Below are 25,015 nucleotides of genomic sequence, written 5' to 3'. Positions count from 1 at the left end.
AGATACTACCTGAGACTGGGTAATTTATAAACAAAGGATATTTAATTGACTCACAGTTCTGCATGGCTGGGGAGGCCTCAGGAAACTTACAATCATGGTGGAAGGCAAAGGAAAGGCAAGTACTTTCTTCACAAAGTGGCAGGAAAGAGAGCAAAAGCGAAGGGGGAAGAGCCCCTGATAAAACCATCAGATCTCATGAGAACTCACTGGCTATCATGAGAACAGCATGGGGGAAGCCACCCCCATGATCCAATCACCACCTACCTGGCCCCTCCCTCAGCATGTGGGGTTGACAATTCAAGATGAGATTTGGGTGGGGACACAGAGCCAAACCATATCAGATACTCAATATCATTATTCCTGAGGAAAATGCATATCAATCTCACCATGAGAAACCACTTCATATCCACTAATATGTCTATAATCAAAAAGACTGAAAATAACAAATGTTTGGTGAGGGTGTGGAGAAAATGAAACCCTCATACACTGATAGTGGGAGAATAAATTGGTGCAGTGACTTTGTTTCTTTTTGTTATTGTTGTTTGTTTTTGTCTGAGATGGAGTCTTGCTCCACCAAGCAAAGCCAAGGTAGGGGGATCATTTGAGGTCAGGAGTTTGAGATCAGCCTGGCCAATATGGTGAAACCCCATCACTACAAAAATTAGCTGGTCGTGGTGATGCGTGCCTGTAATCCCAGGTACTCTGGAGGCTGAAGCAGGAGAATCACATAAACCTGGGAGGCAGAGGTTGTAGTGAGCTGAGAGTGCCATTGCACTCCAGCCTGGGCGACAGAGCAAGACTCTGTCAAAAAAAAAAAAAAGAAAAGAAAAGAAAAAAAGAAAGAAAAGAAAAAAAGATAACTTTCTATAGCTTAAGCTGAGTGGTAGGTACACAGGTGCTCATTTTATTGTGATCTTTTAAATTTGCATTTATATTATTGTTTCCGTGGATAAAATGCATGCCTTAATAAAAACATTTTTTAGAAGTCTGACAGACCCGGATTCTGGCTCAACTACTTAAAAGCTATGAGTTCTTGGGCACACTACTTAACCTAAGGCTTCCAATGTCTTATCTGTAAAGCAGAGATGGTAACAATAACTCCCTCATAGGTTTTTACATCATGTGTCTGGCACATTGTCAGTACTATTATTAGCTAATGTTAGCTATAAGCAGTTGAGCCACTTGCCTAAAAACTCCAGGTTCACGACCTCTCTTTCTTTAAACTCCGATTTCCATATTTGTTATTCCATAAGAGTTCAAAGCTTTGGTCAGAGGAATAAAATTGACCTTCAAGCAGGACTGACTACGTTCAACCTTTAAAATGTCCTTATATAATATCTTTGTAAAGCCAATAAAACACCTTAATAAACCAGGACAAGAACCAAAATGTCTGTCATTTCTGGGGGTTGGTGTCAACTAATGCTCTAGCCTAGTTCTGGGAGTTGAAATATAGGCCAGATTAAGAGAATATTCTTTTCAGTCCTGAACAGCTTCCAGAATCCATGCTCATTCTGCATCTTAGCCTTCAAGTTAAATCAAGAGTCTCTATGTTGGACTTGCTTTTGTCCCACATGGATTTCTAGCATATGACTTCTAAAGTAAAATGTCTTCAAGCCTATCCTACAGTTTTCTAGCCCAGATGCATGTGTCAGTGAATGTGTCAGGGGTGGGTAATCAGAAGCTAAGGGTGAGCAGGAGAGGTGTGGCACTTATCCAGGTCCCTTGCAATAACTCATATTCTTAAAGAAGACACTATTTTATTGTTCATCATGAATCAGAAAGGACTTATATTCATGTACAATTATTATCAGAGCCCTTTTCTTAAAGTATCCATCACAAAGCTGACACCTGCTTTGTAGCTACATCATTGCCTGAAACTTTCTCTACCCAGACAAGGGAAGGCAGAAAGAGATAAACCTATGCAATTTAGCTATTTATCAGCAACTCAAGATAAAACATTCATTGGGGCAGGAGAAAGCTAAACAATTGGCTTTAAATATAATTTTGTTTCAGGAAAGCCCTCCCTGACCCTTTCTTCACATTCCACTAAGTTGATATCATGTTAATGTTGTCTCACAGCACCGTTTTAATTTACTCCTTCATAATATGACATGTCTACAACATTCAATTTAATATCTTCATTTCCCTCAAGATTCTATGCTCCATGATGGGAGGGACTGCCTCCTCCTTGTTCATTCCTGTATCCCTATCAGCTGGTACAGGGCATTGTACATAGTAGGTGCTCAAGAAATTATTTATTGGATTAATGCACAATCAATCCATGGAACAATGAATCAATTCCTGGCATTGTGAACAGGGACAATCAAGAATCCAACTGAAGATCTTGGATTTCCAAATGAGGAAGTCCTAAGAAAGGATCACATTGCAAAACCGCCTGGTTGGGAGAATGTTAACTATTTACCTGTGCTGAGTGAGCACATTCACAGCTGAAGGATGGTTTGCACAGTAAGCCAGATACATAGATTTAAAATGAGGCATGAGACTCAGTAGACAACCTCCTACTTTGTGCTGGTTTTCTGGAAACCTGTAAACAAAATGGGCAAAACACAGAATGTAAAACAGGAAACAAGAGGCAAAGGAAGATGATTCCAGTTAAATCTGGCAACATGAAAGCCTTCTGAATATTTTGCCAAGGTTGCAAGAAAAACTGTATTATAACCATTTTACCCATGAAATTCAAATTTTTGCCCACTGCTTTAAACTCTAGGCACCAAACATATCTCTAATACGTATGGTCAGATACTTACTTGGAATTATTAGGTAGGTAGGGTTGTTCGTTTGTTTTTAATATGATTATTTTCAAATTTAGCTGGGTACACTAAAATACTCTTGGTTAATTTGTCTAAAGTTCGAGTACAGACAAAACTAATCAAATCCAAAAATGACATACCACAAAAGAACATTATGTAATCTTGGTGGCCTGGTGTTTGCTAGGCAGGGTGCCCTCAAAAGTTTTTAAATTAATGTTTTAAATTATAAACCATCTGTCTTCATTTGTAGAAATATCAGTAAAGCATAATAAGAAAAAAGAATTTCTCAGACTCCCACCATTTGGAAATATTGACTCTAATAATGTTGGCATATTTCTTGGGCTTTTTTCTACATGTTTCTCTATAAAATGGAAAACATATGGATTATGAATCTAGTTTGTAATCTGCCCTTCTCGCTTAGTGAACATCTTTTCATATCAATAATTTAGATCCCTCTTGGCTTCTCAAGTCTCTTTAGCGTGGACCCTCTCCATCTTTCTCCCTGGAGCCACCTATGTCCCATTAAGCTCAAATAACAGGTAATCACCTACATTTCCCTTATAGGGAAATGCTGCCAACTTCTTCAAGACGTGATGCTTGAAAAATTAGTCTTTCCATAGAAACATATTGCCTGATGATCATTATAGTTCACTCTGTAGTATGAAGTTGAACATCTGGACAATCTAGCTAGCCTTCAAAAATGTGTTGGTTCACATAAACATATATTTTCCTTCTCCCACTTTCTATGTGCTTCAACTCAATATAATAGACATAGTATCAGCAGCAATTCAAAGAGAACAAATCTGTGAAAATGAATGAATCATCTGAATGATTTTCCCAAGTAGTTTGCAATGTACAAAAGAAAATATGTAATTAGTGCCAGAGGTGTCATTCATGGTCAATTAAGACCTTATATGTCTCCAGGGAGGGGAACATCACACACAGGCACCTGTCAGGGGGTGGGGAGAATGGGGAAAGAGAAAATTAGGACAAATACCTAATGCATGTGGAGCTTAAAACCTGGAAGACGGGTTGAGAGGTGCAGTAAACCACCATGGCACATGTATACCTATGTAACAAACCTGCATGTTCAGCACATGTATCCCAGAACTTAAAGTATTTTTTTTTAAAAAAAGACCTTACGTGTCTCTTATACTGACCAGAAACAGCAAACTGATGTATTTTTTAAATAAAGTCAAAAGCAATTTACTAGATATAGAATTGTAATATACAACTGGTAGTTTGACATTGTGAACACTGCCACCTAGTACATTGTCTGTGTATTGCCACTTCGTTCTCGGACAATGTATCAAAGCTGTAACAAATATATAACTATGAAGTGCCCTTATCTAAGGCAACAGGTAAAAGGGAAACAAACACAAACAGCAACGTTGCTGGCTGTCCTATCAGAAATATGCCACACTTACTTTGAACATTCTTCCAAGGCTTGGCAGAGTGTCTGTTGAAATGTGCATACTTCCTCGAAGTTTCCCAGTAAAGACATAACCTCCACAGTGCTTAGACTGAAAAAAATATATAGTATATGTAGTTATCTATTCTAGTCTAGTTGGCTGATAGCTTGCTAATATATGGTAAATACAAGGGAAGTAATCCCTATATTTTAACTTTTGCTTTTTAATTTATAACAACTATATTGTCTTAGGCAACTTCTGAAGCTTCTTCCCTTGATTTTCTTTTATATAACAGGAATAATGATCCTAAAGAAAAGGAGTGGTCATAAGGGACATTTAGATATTTTATAAAGCAATGAGTAAATTAAAACAAGTGTTTAATGCTGAAGTATATAAATAGATAAAAATACATCATAACTGTGAATAAGTGTTAATAAAAAAACTCTTTAGTAGCTTCATCAGGATGAACTAGAAAAGTAATTGAAAGATATTATATATGCTCATATAATACAAAAGAAAAAATAGCAAAATCAACTTTCTCCTAAATTAAAATGCTCATACATCAATTAAAGGAAATCTTTATGAGATAACGTAGGAGGGAAAAAAATAGTATTGTTTGTTTTTAGAGTTGAGCAGAGTCGAATAAAGGCAAAGTGAACCACTTTATCCAGGGCCTCTGTATGAAGAATGTTCTTATCCATTCCTCCCCTACCAAACAGTAAGTGATAATAAAAACAAGAGCCAACCCTGATAGAGCGCTAAACACTTACACAGCATTTTACAATTAAAATCTCATTTTAACCTTATTATAACTCTTTAAGGTAGGTATTATGCCAGTGCTGTTTTCATTTTACAGGCGGGGAAACCTAGGCGTAGAGACATTAAGCAAACCGTTCAAAGCTACAAAGTCGGGAAATGACAAAAACAGAAATTGAACCAAAACATTCTAGTTCCAAAGTCCATCCTCTTAACCACTTTTTGGGAGAAAACATTTCTGAAGATTTGTTTAAAAAGCCAATGTCGGGACAGGTGTGGTGTAATTCCAGCACTTTGGGAGGCCGAGGTGGGCAGATCACTTGAAGTCAGGAGTTCAAAATCAGCCTGGCCAACATGGTGAAACCTCATCTGTACTAAAAATACAAAAAAAAAAAAAAAAAAAAAAAAAAATTTAGCCGAGTGTGGTGGCATGCGCCTGTAATCCCACCTACTTGGGAGGCTGAAGCAGGAGAATCACTTGAACCCGGGAGGCAGAGGTTGCAGTGAGTTGAGATCACGCCACTGCACTCCACGCTGGATGACAGAGTAAGACTCTGTCTCAAAAAAGGAAAACAAAACAAAACAAAAAAGCCAGTGTCTGCCACATGCTCTTTCTCCTCAAGTATATAGTAATATCAGGCCGAGTGTGGTGCCTTATGCCTGTAATCCCAGCATTTTGGGAGGCCAAGGTGGGCGGATCACTTGACATCAGGAATTCAAGACCAGCCTGGCCAACATGGTGAAACTCCATCTCTACTAAAAATACAAAATTAGCCATGCGTGGTGGCACGTGCCTGTAGTCCCAGCTGCTCAGGAGGCTGAGGCAGGAGAATCACTTGAACCCAGGAAGCAGAGGTTGCAGTGAGCCAAGATCTCACCACTGTACTCCAGTCTGGGGGACAGAGTGAGACAGGGTCTCAAATATATATACACACACACACACACACACACACACACGTGTGTGTGTGTGTGTGTGTGTGTGTTGCGCGTGTGCAAAATAGCAGGGAGTATTCCCAAGAGAATATTTTTTTTTGCTGACAGCTAAAGAAAGGGAAGAAGACCCAAACAAGCATTACCAATAACTCCGAGAGAATAAAAAGCTGCCAGTTCCTCTGCTGTAATGACATCCTGAATCACAACCTGGAAAACCCCTATTCTAAAGTGAAACTTTTAGCCACCAACTTCCCTGGTTGTTGCTCTCTCAGAGCAGTGAGAACTTAAAGTTGGGGCCTTACCTGAACCTGACTGGGGGCTTATTTGGCCCCTTCATGATCAGATGATAGTCAGGCTGGTTTGCTCAAATCACTTTGGGGCCAACAAGGCAGTCAGAAGTAATGGAAACTTACTACCACTGCATTCTGAACTCATTTAGGAACAGTACAGGTCTGACTCAGGTCTCTCACCTCTTCAGCCCAGACTCTTTTCCTAGGAACTCAAACAAATCAGTAAGAAAAAAACAAATAATCCATCAAAAAGTAGACAAATGACATGAACACACTTCTCAAAAGAAGACTTACAAATGGCCAACCAATATGTGAAGAAATGCTTGGTATCTCTAATCATCAGGGAAATGCAAATTAAAACCATGAGATACCACCTCTGCCCAGCTAGAATGGCCATTATTAAAAAGTCAAAAATAATAGATCTTGGCGTGGATGTGGTGAAAAGTGAACACTTACACACTGCTGGTGGGAATGTAAATTAGTACAGCCTCTAATAGAAACACTACAGAGATTTCTCAAAGCTAAAGGTAGATAGATCTACCATTCCATCCAGCAATCTCACCGCTGGGTATCTACCTAAAGGAAAATAACTCATTAAATCCTCTTATTGTTTCTTGATTGCTAATCAGTCCCTCCTTCATTTAAAATGTTACCATTTCCCCTCCCAGAGTTACCACTTCAGTTTCCATCTTCCCTGCCTATCACCTCCAGGAAACAAACAGCATGTTTCACTTGCCAGCAGGAGGCAGAGTGGCTCCAGTCTGGTCACTTACTGGCTGTGTGATGGGCGAGGCAGTAAACCTGTCTGGACTTCAGTTTCTTCTCTATTCAATAGAGATAGTCATTTCTCCCAGGACACTACACCCAATGATTTACTGATTTACTTCAGCTCTAAGAACCATGATTCACAGAACATTCATATTTCACATGACAGAAACAAAAAATACTTTGTTTTTTGTTTTGTTTTGTTTGAGATGGAGTCTTACTCTGTCCCCCAGGCTGAAGTGCCGTAGCACAATCTTGGTGCACTGCAACCTTCACCTACCAAGTTCAAACAATTCTCCTGCCTCAGCCTCCTGAGTAACTGAGACTACGGGTGTGTACCACCACACCCAGCTAATTTTGTGTTTTTAATACAGACAGGGTTTAGCCATGCTGCCCAGGTTTTTGATCTTGAACTCTTGGCCTCAAGTGATCCACCCACCTTGGCCTTCCAAAGTGCTGGGATTACAGGTGTGAGTCGAAGTGCCCAGCCAGCCACAACACCTGCCCCAAAAAACACTTTGTTGTTGATCATGTTTAAACTCTTATAACGAAGAACAGAAAACCTTTTTGTAGTGAAGTAGATTTCTGTAGTGCCAGGAGAATAACCAAGTGGGAACTTTAGCAAGAAAAAAGACTTTATAACTAAATAAGCATAATTTGAAAAAGGGGAGACATTTTCTCACATTTTTTTTTCTTTTTCTTTTGTTTGTAAGGATTTTTTGTTTGTGTGTTTGTTTTCACATGGAGTCTCGCTGAATCTCCCAAGCTGGAGTGCAGTGGTATGATCTTGGCTCACTGCAACCTCTGCCTCCCAGGCTCAAGTGATTCTCTTGCCTTATCCTCCCAAGTAGCTAGGATTACAGGCTCGCACCACCACACCTGGCTAATTTTATTTTGTAGGTTCAGTAGAAACGAGGTTTCACCATGTTGGCCAGGCTGGTCTTGGACTCCTGACCTCTAGTGATCCACCTGCCTCAGCCTCCCAAAGTGCTGGGATTACAGGCTTTTGCGCCATGGCACCCGGCCAAATTTCTCAACTATATTAATTTATTTAAGTTTGAAGTTGATAGCTTAGGCAACTGTTTAGTAATAGTAAACTCTTTCCAAGGTAAAAAGAGATGTTTTGTTATCCATTATATGGGCTGACTGCTAAAGTTTCTATTTGATCATGATCTCCAGTGAAAATTAATTAATTAAAATAAGAACAAATAAATGCAGTTTGCCACTATTTTTTAAATATGCTGTACTTATGAGCATTAAAAAAAATGGTCACTACTTTTCTTTCATGAAAACTAAAGCTTTCAATTCAGGCTTTACACAATCACTTCAGATTTCTAAGACCAGAGTAAGGTTTGAACATTTTGTCTTTAAAAACATTTTAACATCTATTTATCATTCATATTTGCCTGGGTGAAATAATTGCTTGAATAGCTCTTATGAGCATTCAACAAAATGCCATACTCTTTCCATTCTCAGAGCATGGGAAAGAAGTTCTACTCTGGCAAACAAAGGTCAGAGTGAGCATGAGAATTTTCAGTTTATGTGCTTTCTGAATAAAAGCACTAGGGAGTTATTTTCCTGTAAGTAAAGACCAGGCATATCACTTTTTTTAATGTACAAGACAAAAATTGTGACAGGCAGAAACACAGATCTGTTTATTCCTTTCACAGCCAGAAGAGAAAGAAAGCCAAACTTTCCAAAAGCAACATCTTGCATAATTTCTGTTGCCCTGACCATGTTCTTGGCAACCTGTGATCTGTGGAAATTCTCTAAAGGGCAAAATCAATTATTCAGTGACATAAGAATAACAATTCCATATGCTGACATTATGTTGCTTTACTTAGTGAGGGGTTTAGAATAAACATCTTACTTGTTATTGGACTGCAGGGGTCTTAAGTAAGTAACAAGAAGAGACTGAAGTTCTTTAGCATATTCTTTTTCAGTGTCCAGGATGTTCTGTAACACCTTTGAAAAGAAAAACAATTCAATGTATTATAATCATCAAGATAGTAGTCTAAGGCAAATGCAGCTTTAGATTTTTTAATCAAATTACTAGGAAGAAAAAAGGTCCTATTTACTCAGGCTACCATTGCAAGCAAGGAACACAAAATTTGAATGCACTTTCTTTTAATCTAGGAAACTACTTTAATAATTGCATGACAACTGGGAATATTGCACAATTCATACAAATACAATTTTTCAGTTACCCATAACTGAAGGGGCCTTGCCATTTACACAGTATTGCTTGGTTATTTATTTCTTGTAGAGACAGGGTCTCTCTATGTTGCCCAGGGTGGCCTCAGACTCCTGGTCTGGAGCAATCCTCCTGCCTCAGCCTTCCAAAGTGCTGGGATTACAGGTGTGAGCCCACACCAAGCCCCACAGTACTGTTTAAAATGCTTTCATGTGCCGTAAATCATTTTATCCTCAGGAAGTTCTCAGTTAGTTAACAAATAATCAGTATTCTTCTTTTATGGAGGAGAAAATTGAGGCCAGCTACCTTAAGACATAGAGAATTAATGTCAGTATAATTTAAGGATCACTGTGATATCAAACATCACAAGAGATTTTTGTTTAAGTTATGTTTGTGATAAGACCATTAGGGAACAAAATCTGAGGATACAGAGAATTTTTAAGCAGAGTTAAAGCTAGTCTTTTATTAAAGGCAAAAGGTACTACCATGAACAATTCAAAGAACAAAGTAGGTTGAAGTGCGAGAAATTTAACAAGAGAAATAATACTGACCATTATCATTAATAACATAATTAAAATCCTATAGGCAAAACAACCAATATGGGGGTTCACAATTTCACTTTCCCCACCAGTCCTAGGGTCATGTCACAACCCATTTCCTAGCATCTTCTGATGGCAAGTAAAACCCTCATTTAAGCTCTTAGAGACAACCCAGTTAACATTCTGGTATATTTTCTTTCATATATTCTAATTCATTCAACAAAATAGACTGAGTGCCTACTCTGTGCCAACTGCTATGCTGCCCACAGGAAGTTTTTACTGTATTTACAGAGACATTAAACAGAGAGTCACAAGACAGAGTGAAGTGTCCTTAACTAGGTGAAGTGTATTAGCCTACCGACATGCCAGCCATATATTCACAGGGCAATGCATGATGATCTGCTTTGGGAAGGTGAAATGGTCAAAACAAGTGGAGATCCTGGTAACCCTGGGCTCTCTGGGAAACAACTGGACTGGAGAGTGGTCGCCCTGACTCTGCTACTGACTGAGAGGTTGCTTCAGTTTAAAGCTTTACTTACAACATCTCAGATTATGATGTTGCACCTACTTTGGGGACCATTATGAAGATGTAGTGACACACTGTACAGATAGGTGCTGAATAAGTGAGAAACAGACCTACCAATTTAAAGGGTTTAAAAGGGGTTTTTCAATAGCAACATTATTAACATTTCAGACCAGATAATTCTTTGTTGTGATGGAATGCCCATTTCGTTGCCTTGACATTGCCAAATGTCACCTGAAGGGCAATGTTGCCCCCAGTTGAGAATCACTGGGTTAGAAGAACACAGGATGGCTTCAAAAGCTAGGGGTTAAATTGTGGTCCCTATACTCATGCCTACTTTCAGTTCCTCTCTTCCTCAGAAGCTACTCTCTGAAAGTGTAAATGCAGGGTCCTGGAGGTATTGATGTTCTCGGAAATTAACCCAGTAATGGAATAGAAATATTCCCCTCTATAGAAAATCCGAGAGCAGATATAAATTAGAAACTACTTTGAGATGAATGAAAATGAAAACACAACATATAAAAACTCATGGGGTGCAGTTAAGCAGTGCTTATAGAAAACTATATATTTATAAATGCCTATTTTAAAAAAGAAAAAAGACTTTGATTTTCCAGTCTGACACATAAAGAGCTTAGAAGTCATTACTGCATCCTAACAGGAAGTAAATAGCTAAACAAACTGAAGTAGGCCATTGTTTTCTCTTAAATCTGTCAGAAAAGTGAGGTAACAGTGAAAACTGCTACTCCAATAATTGGAGAAACAGACAGGCAGATAAAGAGAATCACAAAGAGAAGCCTCCACAGGAAACAGCACCAGGGTAGAAAAACTACAATATAATTGACAAACTTCTGGGGGCTCCCTATGGACAAGTCTGAGAGTTAGGAATTCCAGGGGGCCAATATTAGGACAGCACACCCACACTGTTGTGAGTTTAAGCTCCAGGAGTTTAGAGGAAAATACCCTCAGAGGGAGGGAAATAGTCACCTTTCTGAATATGCCAGAGCACTCTATTCTTCTTAACAAGGTCTGCCCTCAGAAGAAACTATTTCACCAGAGGAAAACCTATTTTCTGTTCCCCTCGTTTCGTTTTGAGACAAAGTTTCACTTTTGTTGCCCAGGCTGGAGTACAATGGTGCGATCTCGGCTCACTGTAACCTCCAGCTTCCAGGTTCAAGCAATTCTCCTGCCTCAGCCTTCCCTAGTAGCTGCGATTACAGGCATGTGCCACCACGTCCGGCTAATTTTGTATTTTTGGTAGAGACAAGGTTTCACCATGTTGGTCAGGCTGGTTTCGAACTCCTGACCTCAGGTGATCCACCCACCTCAGTCTTCCAAAGTGCTGGGATTACAGGCATGAGCATAATCTATTGAAGTTTTATCAGATCCTAACTGATATGGGGGAAGGTCAACAAGCAACTCCAGCCAGCGCTAGCCATCCTTTCCCACCTAAGTGAGAGAACTAGGAAGCACTGGTGAAGTTCACAGTCCAGGGACACAAGCTAACTAAAAACTGAGACCTAATCATGGAAATATAGAATGCTTCCCTTCTTTCTACAGCTTACCACCACATTACTAAAGGATTATTAACCACAGTTCCTTTACCCAGTACATCATGTCAGGCTTCCAACAAAAACTTATAAGGCATATTAAAAGGCAAAAAAATATAGTATGAAGAGACAAGGCAAGCATCAGAACTCAAGTCAGGTCACACAGGAATGTTAGAATTATCAGACCAGTGTTTTTAAGTAACTGTGATTAATATACTAAGGACTCTAACAGAAAAAGTAGACAATGTGCAAGAATAGATGGATATTGTAAGCAGAGAGACAGACATTCTAAGAAAGACTCAAAAAGAAATGCTAGAGATGAAGAACACTGTAACAGAAATGAAGAATGCATGCCCATGATGAGCTCAATAGTGGCCTGGGCATGGCTGAGGAAAGAATCTTTGAACTTGAGAGTATGTCAATAGAGACTTCTATAACCAAAAAGCAAAGAGAAAAAAGATTGAGGGAAAAAGAACAGAATATCAAAGAACTGTGGGACAACTACAAAAGGTGCACCTTCCAGAACATAGAAGCAGAGAGAATAAATGCTTCCTAACTCATTTTATGAAGCCAGAATTATACCAACACCCAAACCAAAGACATTTACAAGAAAACTATAAACCAGTATCTCTCAGGAACATAGTTACAAAAATCATCAACAAACTATTAGTAAATAAAATCCAGCAATAGATAAAAAGAATGCTACCACACAGCCAAGTCTGATTTATTCCAAGTATGCAAGACTAGTTCAACATTCCAAAAAATCATTAATGTAATCTATCACATCAACAGGCTAGAGAAGGAAAATCACATGATCACATCAACAGATGCAGAAAAACAATTTGACAATATACAACACCCATTCATGATTTAAAAAAAAAAATTCTCAGAAAACTAGTAGTGGTTTCTCAACTTGATAAAGAACAGCTACAAAAAAAAAAAAATATCTTGACACCTATCATCATATTTAATGGTGAGAAGCCAGACGGTTTCCTACTAATATCAGGAACAAAACAAGAATGTTCTTGCACACGACTCTTTTTCAACATCATATTGAACATCCTAATGAAATAAGCAAATGAAATAAGACAAGAAAAAAAGATATACACATTGGGAAGGAAGAAATAGAACTGTTTTTATTTGCAGATGACATGACTGTATATGTAGAAACTCTGAATAAATCAAAAAAATTCCTGGAGCAAATGAGAATGAGTGATTATAGCATGGTTGCAAGATGCAAAGTCAATACACAAATGTCAATCACTTTCCTTTATATCAGCAATAAACAATTAAAATCAGAAACAAAACAATATGATTCAAATTAGCACCCCTGAAAATGAAATACTTAGGTATAAATCTAAGAAAATATGCTCAGCCAGGCGCAGTGGCTCAAGCCTGTAATCCCAGCACTTTGGGAGGCTGAGGCAGGTGGATCACGAGGTCAAAAGATCGAGACCATCCTGGTCAACATGGTGAAACCCCGTCTCTACTAAAAATACAAAAAAAATTAGCTGGGCATGGTGGCGCGTGCCTGTAATCCCAGCTACTCAGGAGGTTGAGGCAGGAGAATTGCCTGAAACTGGAAGGCGGAGGTTGCGGTGAGCCGAGATCGCGCCATTGCACTCCAGCCTGGGTAACAAGAGCCAAACTCCGTCTCAAAAAAAAAAAAAAACGAAAAAAAGAAAATATGCTCAAGATTTATACAAAGAAAACTACAAAATTCTCGTAAAAGAAATCAAAGAACTAAATAAATGGGGAGATATCCTATATTTATGGGTAGAAAAACTCAATATTATCAAGATGTCAGTTATTTCCAAATTAATCTATAGATTCAACACAATTCCAATCAAAATCTCAGTAAGTTATTTTATGGATATTGACAAACAGATTCAAATTCCAAAAATAAAAATGTTCATTGCAGCATTACTCACAATAGTCAAAATATGAAATCATCAGATGCATGGACAGAGAAAATGTGGTATATAAACACAATGGAGCCTGGGCATGGAAGTTCATGCCTATAATCCCAGCACTTTGGGAGGCTGGGGTGGGCAGATTGCTTGAGCTCAAGAGTTCGAGACCAGCCTCAGCAATATGATATGCCCCTGTCTCTACAAAAAAAAAAAAATTAAAATTAGCCAGGTGTGGTGGTACACACCTGTAGTCCCAGCTACTTGGGATACTGAGGTGGAAGGATCACTTGAGCCCAGGGTGTAGAGGTTGCAGTGAGCCGGGATCACTGCACTCCAGTCTGAGTGACAGAGCAAGACCCTGTCTCAAAACAAAACAAAACACAATGGAATGTTATTCAGTAATTAAAAAGACGAAAATCCTGCCATTTGCAAAAACATGGATGAATCTAGAGGACATCTTATTAAGTGAAATAAGTCAGGCACAGAAAGGAAAACACCACATTATCTCATCATATGTGCAATCTTAAAAAGTTGATCTAATAGAACTAGAAAATAGAATGGTGCTTACAAGGTGCTGGGGCAGTTGAGGGAGTGGGTTGGAATGATGTTGGTCAAAAGATATGAAACATTCATTAGAAGGAATAAGTTCCAGAGAGCTCTTGTGCAACATTGTGACTATAGTAAATAACAACATATTGTACTCTTGAAAAATGCTAAGACAGTGAATGTTAATTGTTCTTACCACAAAATTGATAACTATATGAGGTAATATGTGTGTTAATTAGCTAGCTTTAATCATTCCACAATAACTAAACATGATAGAACGTCATGTTGTACACCATAAATACATATAATTCTATCTGTCAATTTTTAAAAAAAGACCTTTCAATAGGGAAATAACAGTTTTTTTCAACAAATGTTGCTGAGGAAACTGGATATTCATATGCAAAAGAAACAAGTTACACCACTATCTGACACCATATACAAAAATTAACTCAAAATGGATTTCAGAGTTAAATCTACAAAAGTCTTAAATTAAACAGAGGAGGAAATCTTCATGACCTTCAATTTGGCAATGGATTCTTGAGTGACACTGAAAGTATAAGCAACAGCAACAAAAATAAGTAAACTGCAATTCATCAAAACTAAAAACTTTTCTGTGTGAAATGACATTATCAAGAAAGTGAAAAGACAACTCATAGAATGGAAGAAATATTTGCAAATCATATATCTCATAAGAGTCTAGTATCCAAAATATATATAGAACTATTACAACTCAACAAGAAAAATAATCAATTAAATGTTGCCAAAGAATTTGAATAGACATTTCTCCAAAGAAGATACACAAATGACCAATAAGAATACCTAACATCATTAACTATTAAGAAAATGCTAACCAAAACCACAATGAGATACTACTTGATACTAAATAGGATGGTTATGTTACAAAGAAAAAAAAAAAAAAACAGACAATAACAACTGTTGGTGAGGATGTAGAGAAACTGAAACTCTCACACATTGCTAGTAAGAATGTAAAATGACACTGCTACTGTGATAAACAATTTGACTATTCCTCAGAAAGTCAAACATAGAGTTACCATATGATCCAGCAATTCTGCCCCTAGAGAAGTGAAAACATACGTCCACATAAAAGTTTGCACATGAATGTTTATAGCAGCATTTTTAATAGTAACCAAAAAGTGGCAGCAACCAAAGGCCTATCTACTGATAAATGGATACATAAAAGCTGGTCTATGTCTATCCATACAATGGAATATGACGTAGTTATAAAAAGAAAGAAGTACTGATACATTCTAAAACATGGATGAACCTTGACACAAAATAACACATAATATAGAATTCCATGTATATAAAACTTCCAGAATAGGCAAAATCCATACAGACAGAAAATAGATTAGTGGTTGTCAAGGGCTAGAGAGAATGGGAAATGGGAAGTGACTGCTAATGAATAGAAGGATTTTCTGGGGTGATAACAATGTTATGAAATTAGATAAGATAGTGGTGATCACTGTGCAACTCTTTGAATACACTAAAAACACTCTGTCACCCAGGCTGGAGTGCAGTGGTGTGATCTCGGCTCATCTGCAACCTCCGCCTCCTGGGTTCAAGCCATTCTTTTTTATTTATTTATTTATTTATTTATTTATTTATTTATTTATTGCATTTTAGGTTTGGGGGTACATGTGAAGAACATGCAGGATTGTTGCATAGGTACACACATGGCAGTGTGACTTGCTGCCTTCCTCCCCTTCACCTATATCTCACATTTCTTCCCATGGGGTTCAAGCAATTCTTCTGCCTCAGCCTACCAAGTAGCTGGGACTACAGGTACGCGCCACCACACCCAGGTAATATTTGTATTTTCTGTAGAGACGGGGTTTCAGCGTATTGCCCAGGCTGCTCTCAAACTCCTGATCTCATGATCCACCTGCCTTGGCATCCCAAAATGCTGGGATTACAGGTGTGAGCCACCACGCTCAGCCTATTCACACTTTTCTAAAAAGACCATGTCCGGTAACAAGCCATCTCACATCCTCACCCTTCCTTTTAAATATTTTTCAAATTTTTAAATAATCAATTTATTTTTTGTTATTTGTTTGTTTGTTTTTGAGGTAGGATCTTGCTCTGTCACCCAGGCAGGAGTGCAGTGGCCCCATCTCGGCTCACTGCAGCCTTGGCCTCCCAGACTCCAGCGATCCTCCCACCTCAGCCTCCTAAGTACCTGGGCCTACAAGCACATGCCACCATGCCCAGCTAATTTTTTTATTTTTTGTTAAGACAGGGTCTCACTATGTAGCCCAGGCTGGTCTTGAATTCTTGGGCTCAAACTATCCTCCTGCCTCAACCTCCCAAAGTTCTGGGATTCCAGGTATGAGCAACCATGCCCAGCTGTCACCCTCCCTTCAAGCACTGTTGTCTATTACTGTCATAGTCCCTGAATTATAATACCTGTTGAAATAAAGAAAAACAACAGCAAATAGTCATTGCTTGAAGGGAATTTTTAAATTAGAAAAGTCATAGATACTACTTTCATCATAAAATGTGATTTTTAAAACAAACATTACTTTAATTCTGTGGTTGATATAATTCACTCTCCCTCTCCCCCACTGAAATAACCTTAATATTTCAGCTCTCTTTAAAATGCTATCATCTGGGGTTCTTGTACATGAAATTGCTAAGATTATTCAAGAAAGGTGACAAGGATCCTGCTCCAATGGGTGTATTTGCTAGGTGGGGCAACACACTTTCAAGGGGTTCCATGTCTGCTGGAACCACTGGCACAGGACAGTTATTCCCATGGGAGGGAGGCATGCAGACACTTCCTGCTGCCTTGGAGTGAGTTCTGGAGAGCTTAACGGAAATATACATTAAACTCATATGACTGAAAGTTTTGAGAGTGGTACAACGGACTTTACAAAACTAAAATGACAAAAGTGGTTAATAGGTCTTTTTATCAAATTATTCCCCCCCACCCCAAAACATGTGAGTATTAATATACTAAGTAGAACGTCTCTTGCTGTCGTTGGATGAGCAGAACTGCTCATCAGAGTAGACGTTTGGAATTCCTTCCCAAAGTCACTTGGAACTGTATCTCAAAAGATCAACTGATGAACTTCTGAGACTGGTTATTTTTCAGGCCATAGGGCATCTAATGTAAAAGGATAAGAAGGGAAGCAGACAGAGAAGGCTATGTGCTCCCAAACAGAAGGCCTCAGTGGTGAGTCAGAAGGCAAGGAGTTTTTGGCAGGCCAAGCAACTTCAGAGCAGTACAATTTGATCTGATGAAATCCATTCAAATTCACTAAAACAGACTGTCCAGACACTGCTTTTGCCTCCCTGACTCTGTCTTCACAAGGACAAGTGGGCATCCTTTTGCTCAACCAACCTTTCCTTGAATTCAGAATAAAATAGACAGTGAGAAACCACAGAAAAAAAAGGTGGAGGCCTTTGGTACTGCCATCTTGGGCTATTGATTTTCCACTAAAACACATTTCCTATATTTCCTGGAAAGGCTTTAGAGTGAGTTCATTTGTATAGCTACATTTTCCAAAGGGAAGGAGTCATAAAAGAATAAAAAATTATTTTAAGAAACTAAAATGCTTAAACAATGGCTGAAAGTAGATATACATCCAATGATAAAGGAGACTATAATGGTCTCAGGTAACCTTAAATCAAAGCAAAAATATTACATTATAGGAATTCTGAGATAATTATGATGCCTATGAAAATGAGCTAATGTTGGTAAAGTTCTTTGAGAAGAAAAAGGGCAATACATTACCATATTTATGTCATAGTTGATTTCCATGCCAGTAGAACCACCTGCAGTGACTGATTCTGCATGCCCATGTCCTTGGCTTTCACAAAACAAGCAGCACTATTCCCCATTAGCCACAGATAAATTCACAAGGCGTTCAGTTCCTCCACCTCCAGCTCTCACACGGAAGAGCAGTATGGAGGAGTAAGATGGGAAGAGGGTAAGAAAGAAATAAGAGCGGATATGGAAAAGAGAATCAATGGATAGTTGCGTAACGTAGTTTAGGCTAGTAGAATTTAAAAGGTGGGCGAGCACTAGAAGGGTAGAAAAACTCCAGGGTGGGAGCAAGAGGGTAGATAGATGAGTGAGAGAGAAAATGAGGGTGAGCAGAAGGCAGCAGACTACAGCAAAGGTTACCCGAGGCTTCCTAGGATTTTTGTAACGTAACATGCCACAGCCTTCCTCCCACCTTTTCTACTGCAGGCAGGTTCTATAAAACATGCCCTTTAGGTATCTACCGTATGTTACATAAAGTAGAAGAAAGCAAGAACAAAATAAATTATATTGGTCCTTACTGATTATATTTTCCTACTTGAATGTGGGGAAATGCCATCTTTCACTCTGCACACAGATGCTCATCCCCAGAGTTGAATATTAAGATTACTGTGAGTCTGGCCTATTTGTGACAGCACAAAGGACAGCTTTATTAGAGTGTGCTGCAATACTTGCAGTGAATAAAGAATCCCATCTTACAAGGGGCATTTGGATGGGAGAAGAAGAGAGTGCAGTCCACTCTCTGACCTGTAGGGACTAATTACAGACATGCACATCCTTGCCTGGGAGAATTTGCTCATAAGTTCCCCGTCTGAATAAGCTTTCAGCTCTTCTCTGCTTGTCTAAGTTCCGACCTTCCTCCAAGATTTGCCTTGAATCCTACCTCCTCCATTCAACCTTTTCCTTGATTGGTTCTCATATTTTAGGTGAAGTGAGCATCAGAACCACCTGTGTGTTAAGGGGAAGTGGTTAAGGAAGGAGTGGGAGTTGTTAAAAATGCTATTTCCTGGAATCGACAGCCAGAGAATTTGATGTAGCAAGTCAAGTATTTGGCCCTGCTCACTGCATCCTCCGGCTCCCAGCTCAAGTGATTCTCCTGCCTCAGTCTCCCAAGTAACTGTGATTACAGGCCCAGGCCACCACACCCAGCTAATTTTTCTATTTTTAGTAGAGACGGGGTATTACCATGTTGGACAGGCTGGTCTTGAACTCCTGACCTCAAGTGATCCACCTGCCTCGGGCTCCCAAAATGCTGGGATTACAGGCATGAGTCACCACACCCGTATATCTGTAGTTTTAACAAGCTTCCCAGGTGCCTCTGAGACAAAGGATTCCAACCACATTTTGAAAAACCCATCTTATAACATTTTACAAACTTACATCATTCTCTATCATATGGCTTACACTGTCATGTTTGCCCTGCCTTCCCAATGAGATCAGGGGTGCCAAGACATGAGTGCTGCATACAAATAAAGCCTGATAACCAAGCTGTATCAATTCCTTTTTCTGATTTTTACTTTTTAAATCTTCCTGGCATATAACATCAAGTTACAATGAGCAAAGAAAGATAATGGGCAGAAGAAGATTATTAGAAAACTAATTAATAGTGAGAGAAGTTTAACATGGCAGCAATGATTGAGGACAATTAAGGAACCAAGATCAGGGAGAGCAAAAGCTTTCTCTGGGCTGCCATGTCCTTAAAGGATGCTAAGTTCCCATTCAAAACAATAGGCCAGGAGTGGCTAAGTCTAATTTTTGTATTTTTAGTAGAGACACATTAAACATGCCTAGTGGCAGGTGTGGGTCTGAGCTGGGTACCCACAGCCACCTTGGTCATACTGTACAACTACTTAACGTTTCAAAATTGACATGACATCAAAATTTCATCAAGGCCTAAATGGGGCTGAACTCAGCAGAAAAACCCTTATAAATCTGATAAAAGGGAGAACATGTTTACAGATTTGCAAAATCCAAGAGGCCTGCATCCTGCCCAAGTTTACAGGATGCGATGATTAATTTTACATGTCAACTTGACACGTAGAATTAATCATCGCAGCCGGGCATGGTGGCTCACGCCTATAATCCCAGCACTTTGGGAGGCCGAGGCAGTGGATCACGAGGTCAAGAGATCGAGACCATCCTGGTCAACATGCTGCAACCCCGTCTCTACTAAAAATACAACAATTAGCTGGGCATGGTGGTGCATGCCTGTAGTCCCAGCTACTCAGGAGGCTGAGGCAGGAGAATTGCTTGAACCCAGGAAGTGGAGGTTGCGGTCAGCCGAGATCACGCCATTGCACTCCAGCCTGGGTAACAAGAGTGAACTCTGTCTCAAAAAAAAAAAAAAAAAAAAAAAGAAAGAAAGAAATTAATCATCAAATCCTGTAAACTTGGGCAGGATAGACAGGGTGCCCAGATATTCAGCTAAACATTATTTCTGCATGTGTCTGCAGGGGTGTTTCCAGATGAGATTAGCATTAAAATTGGTAGATATAGTAGAGCAGATTGCCTCCCTATTGTGAGTGGGCTTCATCCAATCTGTTAAGGACCTGAACAGAACAAAAAGTGAGAAGAAGGGAGAATCTGCTTTCTCTGTCTGCCTATTTAAGCTAGAAAATTGATCTTCTCCTGACCTCAGAGTGAAACTTACACTATCAGCTCTCTGGTTCCAGGCCCTTGGACTTGGACAGAGTTACACCACCAGCTTTCCTAGGTCTCCAGCTTTGAGACGGTAAACTGTGGGATTTCTCAGTCTCCATAGTCACATGTGCCAGTTCTTTATTCATTCTCTCTCTCTCTCTCTCTCTCTCTCTCTCTCTCTTTTTCTTTCTCTTCTATTGGTTCTGTTTCTCTGGAAAACCTAATACACAGGACCAAAATAAAAGGAGCCATAGACTGACAAAAACTCACTAAATGGAAGAGCATAAGAACAGGTCTGGCTGGGTGCAGTGGCTCATGCCTGTAATCTCAGCACTTTGGGAGGCCAAGGCAGGAGGACTACCTGAGGTCAGGAGTTTGAGACCAGTCTGGCCAACATGGTGAAACCCCATCTCTACCACAATTAAAAAAAATTAGCTAAGCATGGTGGCATACACCTGCAGTCCCAGCTACTGGGGAGGCTGAGGCAGAAGAATCACCTCAACTCAGGAAGCAGAGGTTGCAGTGAGCCAAGATTGCACCACTGCACTCAAGCCCAGGCAACAGAGTAAAGCTTGATCTCAAAAAAAAAAAAAAAAAAGAAAAAAGAAAAGAAAAGAATAAGAAAGAAAGAAAGAAAGCAAGAAAAAAAGAAAGAAAAAAAGAACAGCTCTGGTCAGAGACAAGTATTATTGGGGTGTGAGGACAGAAAAATCTTTATAGGCTGGGCATGGTGGCTCACTCTTGTAATTCCAGCACTTTGGGAGGTCGAGGTGGGCGGATCAACTGAGGTCAGGAGTTCAAGACAAGCCTGGCCAACATGGTAAAACCCCATCTCTATTACAATTACAAAAATTAGCCAGGTAAGGGGGCACGTGCCTGTAGTCCCAGTCACTGGGGAGGCTGAGGCAGAAGAATCACCTGAACTCAAGAGGCGGAGGTTTCAGTGAGCCCAGATCATGCCACTGCACTCCAACCTGGATAACAGAGCAAGACTTTGTCTCCAAAAAAAAAAACCAAACAAACAAAAAAAAAAACTTTATGAAAAAGAAAGAATATATAATTTCCTGTTTCATTTAAAAATTTATGTATACACATATATATTACAGGCTATATGTACATATATATGCATATATATGTACACACATACACCTACCTCTAAGAAAATTTGGCATGATATTCACTAACATGTTAATAGTGATTATTTCTAAGTGGAGGGATTACATGTGGTATTTGTTTTCTATACTATTTCTGTATAGCCTGATATTTTAAAAACCATTTTTATATAATTAGTTATATAAGAGAAAAATGTTATCTCTTTTTTTAATGCAGTAAAAATTAGTCATTAGTACTCTTATAGACCTAGCAACAGAAAATATCTACAATTAATGACTCTTGGAGGGAACAAGAGTTAATATAAGATCAGATGAGGGGACTTTTCATGTGAGTGAAATTGATTTTCCAAGTCTACAAATCCAGTGGGTGGAATAGTTTTTTTTATTCAACACAGATTAAGAGGACAATCAGAACACTCAAAACATATTTTGAATTAACTGACACTAAAAATTTGCCTAAATATTCAAAGCCAAAGAAATGTGGATTTAAAAAATCCAGCAACCAAAAACTCTTCACATCCCTATCTAGTTACAGTATATTCAGCTGATCAATAATTAAGCAATGAACATCGGAGTTCTACAGGTTCTTCACAGGTCATCATGAGTTCCCCCAAGACATTTGTTATCTTTATTAGGTCTGAGGTTTGGGATATATACCAAAAAAAAATTGTTAAACGTATATATGCTTTGATCTAAGCACTTAACTTTCACCATATAGATCTTTATATACTTTGGCAAAGTGATATATATAAGCTATTCAATGCAGAATTGTCTATAATAGCAAAGAACTAGAAACAACACACACGTCTTCCAACAGGAGGTACATTATGTAAACTGCAGCATGTCCAGAGTCCGACGATTATATACATAGGATTTATACAAATTCCCTGAGAATCACAGAGGTTACTCTGCCTTGGATAATCCCAACCACATTTTAAGTTGGTAGAATCAGCAGAGGCAGAGAGAGATCCAAAGCAGAGTGATGATATGCTCCAGAGTCCAGGCGTCCCCAAACTACGGCCCACGGGCCAGCCGCCTGCGACCCCCTGAGGCCATTTATCCGGCCCCCCGCCGCACTTCAGGAAGGGGCACCTCTTTCATTGGTGGTCAGTGAGAGGAGCACGGTATGTGGCGGCCCTCCAACGGTCTGAGGGACAGTGAACTGGCCCCCTGTGTAAAAAGTTTGGGGACGCCTGCTCCAGACCCACAGGGAGAAGAAGCTATGGTAATATTTTCATCCATCAACCCACTACAACCTTTCTTTAAAAAGTAAATCATTAGAGGTTATCTAAAAGCTAAAAGAAGTGGTCAGGAAGTAAGGGAACCTATCCCTGCTGGTTAATATATATTAGCCTTGGAAATGTAAGAGAAAAGATATTGACAAAATAGTCCCCTGTGATTATTTATTGTCCCATGTTACCTAGTGAGTTCCTTTCTGATTTTTCATATTCTCTATTGCTCTTGTCATCATTATGGAGCAAATTCACTGAAGAGTGAAATTCAACTTTCTGAAACCAAATGATATTCACATGCCTGTATAGAGATGTTTAAAAACGCTATCCGTGCACAAAGGGAGATGAGTATGCAGTACAAACACACATAGAACACTGGATGAAAAATGAAGCTGTATTTCAGCTGAGGTGGTGAGGCAGGGCCGGGGGAATGACAAGGCTAGCAGTCAGGGAAACTTAGAGGTTAATGATGACTTGACCTTTTAATTAGTGACTGGGCCAAGTCTGGAAAGGAGACATGAAGAGAAAGCAGAGAGTAGATGAAGGAGAATGATGCAATTTCTTGTTCAAACAGGAATTTATTTCGAGTATTGCATATATCCTATTTATAGCTAACTTATTTTGACATATCTGTTTAAGCCAGAGCCATGCCATTCCTCCCACTGTGCCAAAGGGCTGTCTTCCTTTTGGGCTGTCCTCAAAGGATGATAATATTCCAGAAGATATAATAATGAAGTCATTAATTCTAAAGTAAAATCATGAAATGCAACCACTTAAAACTTACTGTATTATAGGAACTTGGAAATTCACCTTCTAAATACCTTGTAAGAGTATGTCTAACTGCTGAATTTCACCATAATATTTATATATTAACCAATTTCCATTTCACTGCTTTAATAGTGAATCTGTGCTCTGAATCAGTGCTACCTTTGAATTTTTCAGCACAGTAGATGTAAGACTTCTAGACATCCATAAGAAGCATATAAGTAGAAGAACTCCACTGTAATGCAAATGGCATTGGACTCATGCATGCAAATTTATTCAGTCTTTCCTTTGTGTCACCTCCACACATCAATGGTTTGATAAGTGAAAAAGTTCCATATAGAGTCAAGAAAATTTTTATTCATCATCTGAACACTTACCACAGTATAATAATTCTTGGTAAGTGGAGCAGTTTCAAATCCTTTGACGGCCTTGGGAGAGAGAGGTCTCTCTGTGAAAAAGACATTTAAATTATGTTAATATCACAGAAGTCTACGATGAACATTTCATAACATGAGTCAAGTAACATACTATAAGGATTCCCAAGGATCAGTGGAGGTTTCGAATATATACCAAAAATAATTGTTAAACATATATGTGTTGTACTTTGACCTAAGCACTTAACTTTCATCATACAGATCTTTATATACTTCAGCAAAGATATATATGTATATGTATATATATATATATATGCTATTCAATGCAGAATTGGCTATAATAGCAAAGAACAAGAAACAATGAACATGTCTTCCAATAGGAGGTGCGTTATATAAACATGCAGCAAGAAATTGATCTTTTCACTGGGAATCTTTACAGTACTTTCACATTCCTAAACAAGTGAAACTACAACTGTGCTAAACTATAGATTGTCAAAGTTAGATCTTCTTGTCTAGACCCCTCAATTTCCGAAAAGAGGAATAAGCCAAGGAATTAAGACCTAACTAAGAAATAGCAGGGCCAGGGCAAGGACTTTACTCCCAGTTGGGGTTTGTCTGCCCTCTCCATTCAACTTATTCGAAACAGATATGCAAAACCAACACTAACAAATGTCTACAGATAATTACCAACTTATGATGGTTCAATTTATAATTTTTCAACTTAACAATGGTCCAAAAGCGATACAAATTTAGTAGAAATCATACTTTGACTTTTGAATATTGACATTTTCCTGCCTTGGTAAGCGAGTGTGTACATGAGCTACTGAACACTTTATTATAAAATAGGCTTTGTGTTAGATATTTTGCCCAGCTGTGAGCTACTGTAAGTTTTCTGACCACATTTAAGGTAGGTTAGGCT

The 25,015-nt window shown here is 38.9% G+C and overlaps 1 protein-coding gene across 6 annotated transcripts in view; it reads right to left on the bottom strand.

Annotated features, from left to right (window-relative positions):
• The window catches only part of ARHGEF6 (Rac/Cdc42 guanine nucleotide exchange factor 6), a 114,625-nt gene that overhangs the window by 41,729 nt on the left and 47,881 nt on the right, over window positions 1–25,015 (bottom strand). For all 6 annotated transcript variants that reach the window (XM_010351491.3, XM_003940734.4, XM_010351492.3 and 3 more), the window contains 4 exons: window positions 24,100–24,170; window positions 8,798–8,892; window positions 4,199–4,294; window positions 2,423–2,545 (listed from right to left, as the gene is read on the bottom strand). In XM_010351491.3, coding sequence (XP_010349793.1) covers window positions 2,423–2,545; window positions 4,199–4,294; window positions 8,798–8,892; window positions 24,100–24,170 — 385 coding nt within the window. The remainder of the gene's footprint in view (window positions 1–2,422; window positions 2,546–4,198; window positions 4,295–8,797; window positions 8,893–24,099; window positions 24,171–25,015) is intronic.

The sequence above is a fragment of the Saimiri boliviensis genome, chromosome X, assembly GCF_048565385.1.
Source record: "Saimiri boliviensis isolate mSaiBol1 chromosome X, mSaiBol1.pri, whole genome shotgun sequence".
Taxonomy (NCBI): domain Eukaryota; kingdom Metazoa; phylum Chordata; class Mammalia; order Primates; family Cebidae; genus Saimiri; species Saimiri boliviensis.
The sequence above is the reverse complement of the archived record's forward strand: the minus strand, read 5'-3'. Positions and strand labels throughout refer to the sequence as shown.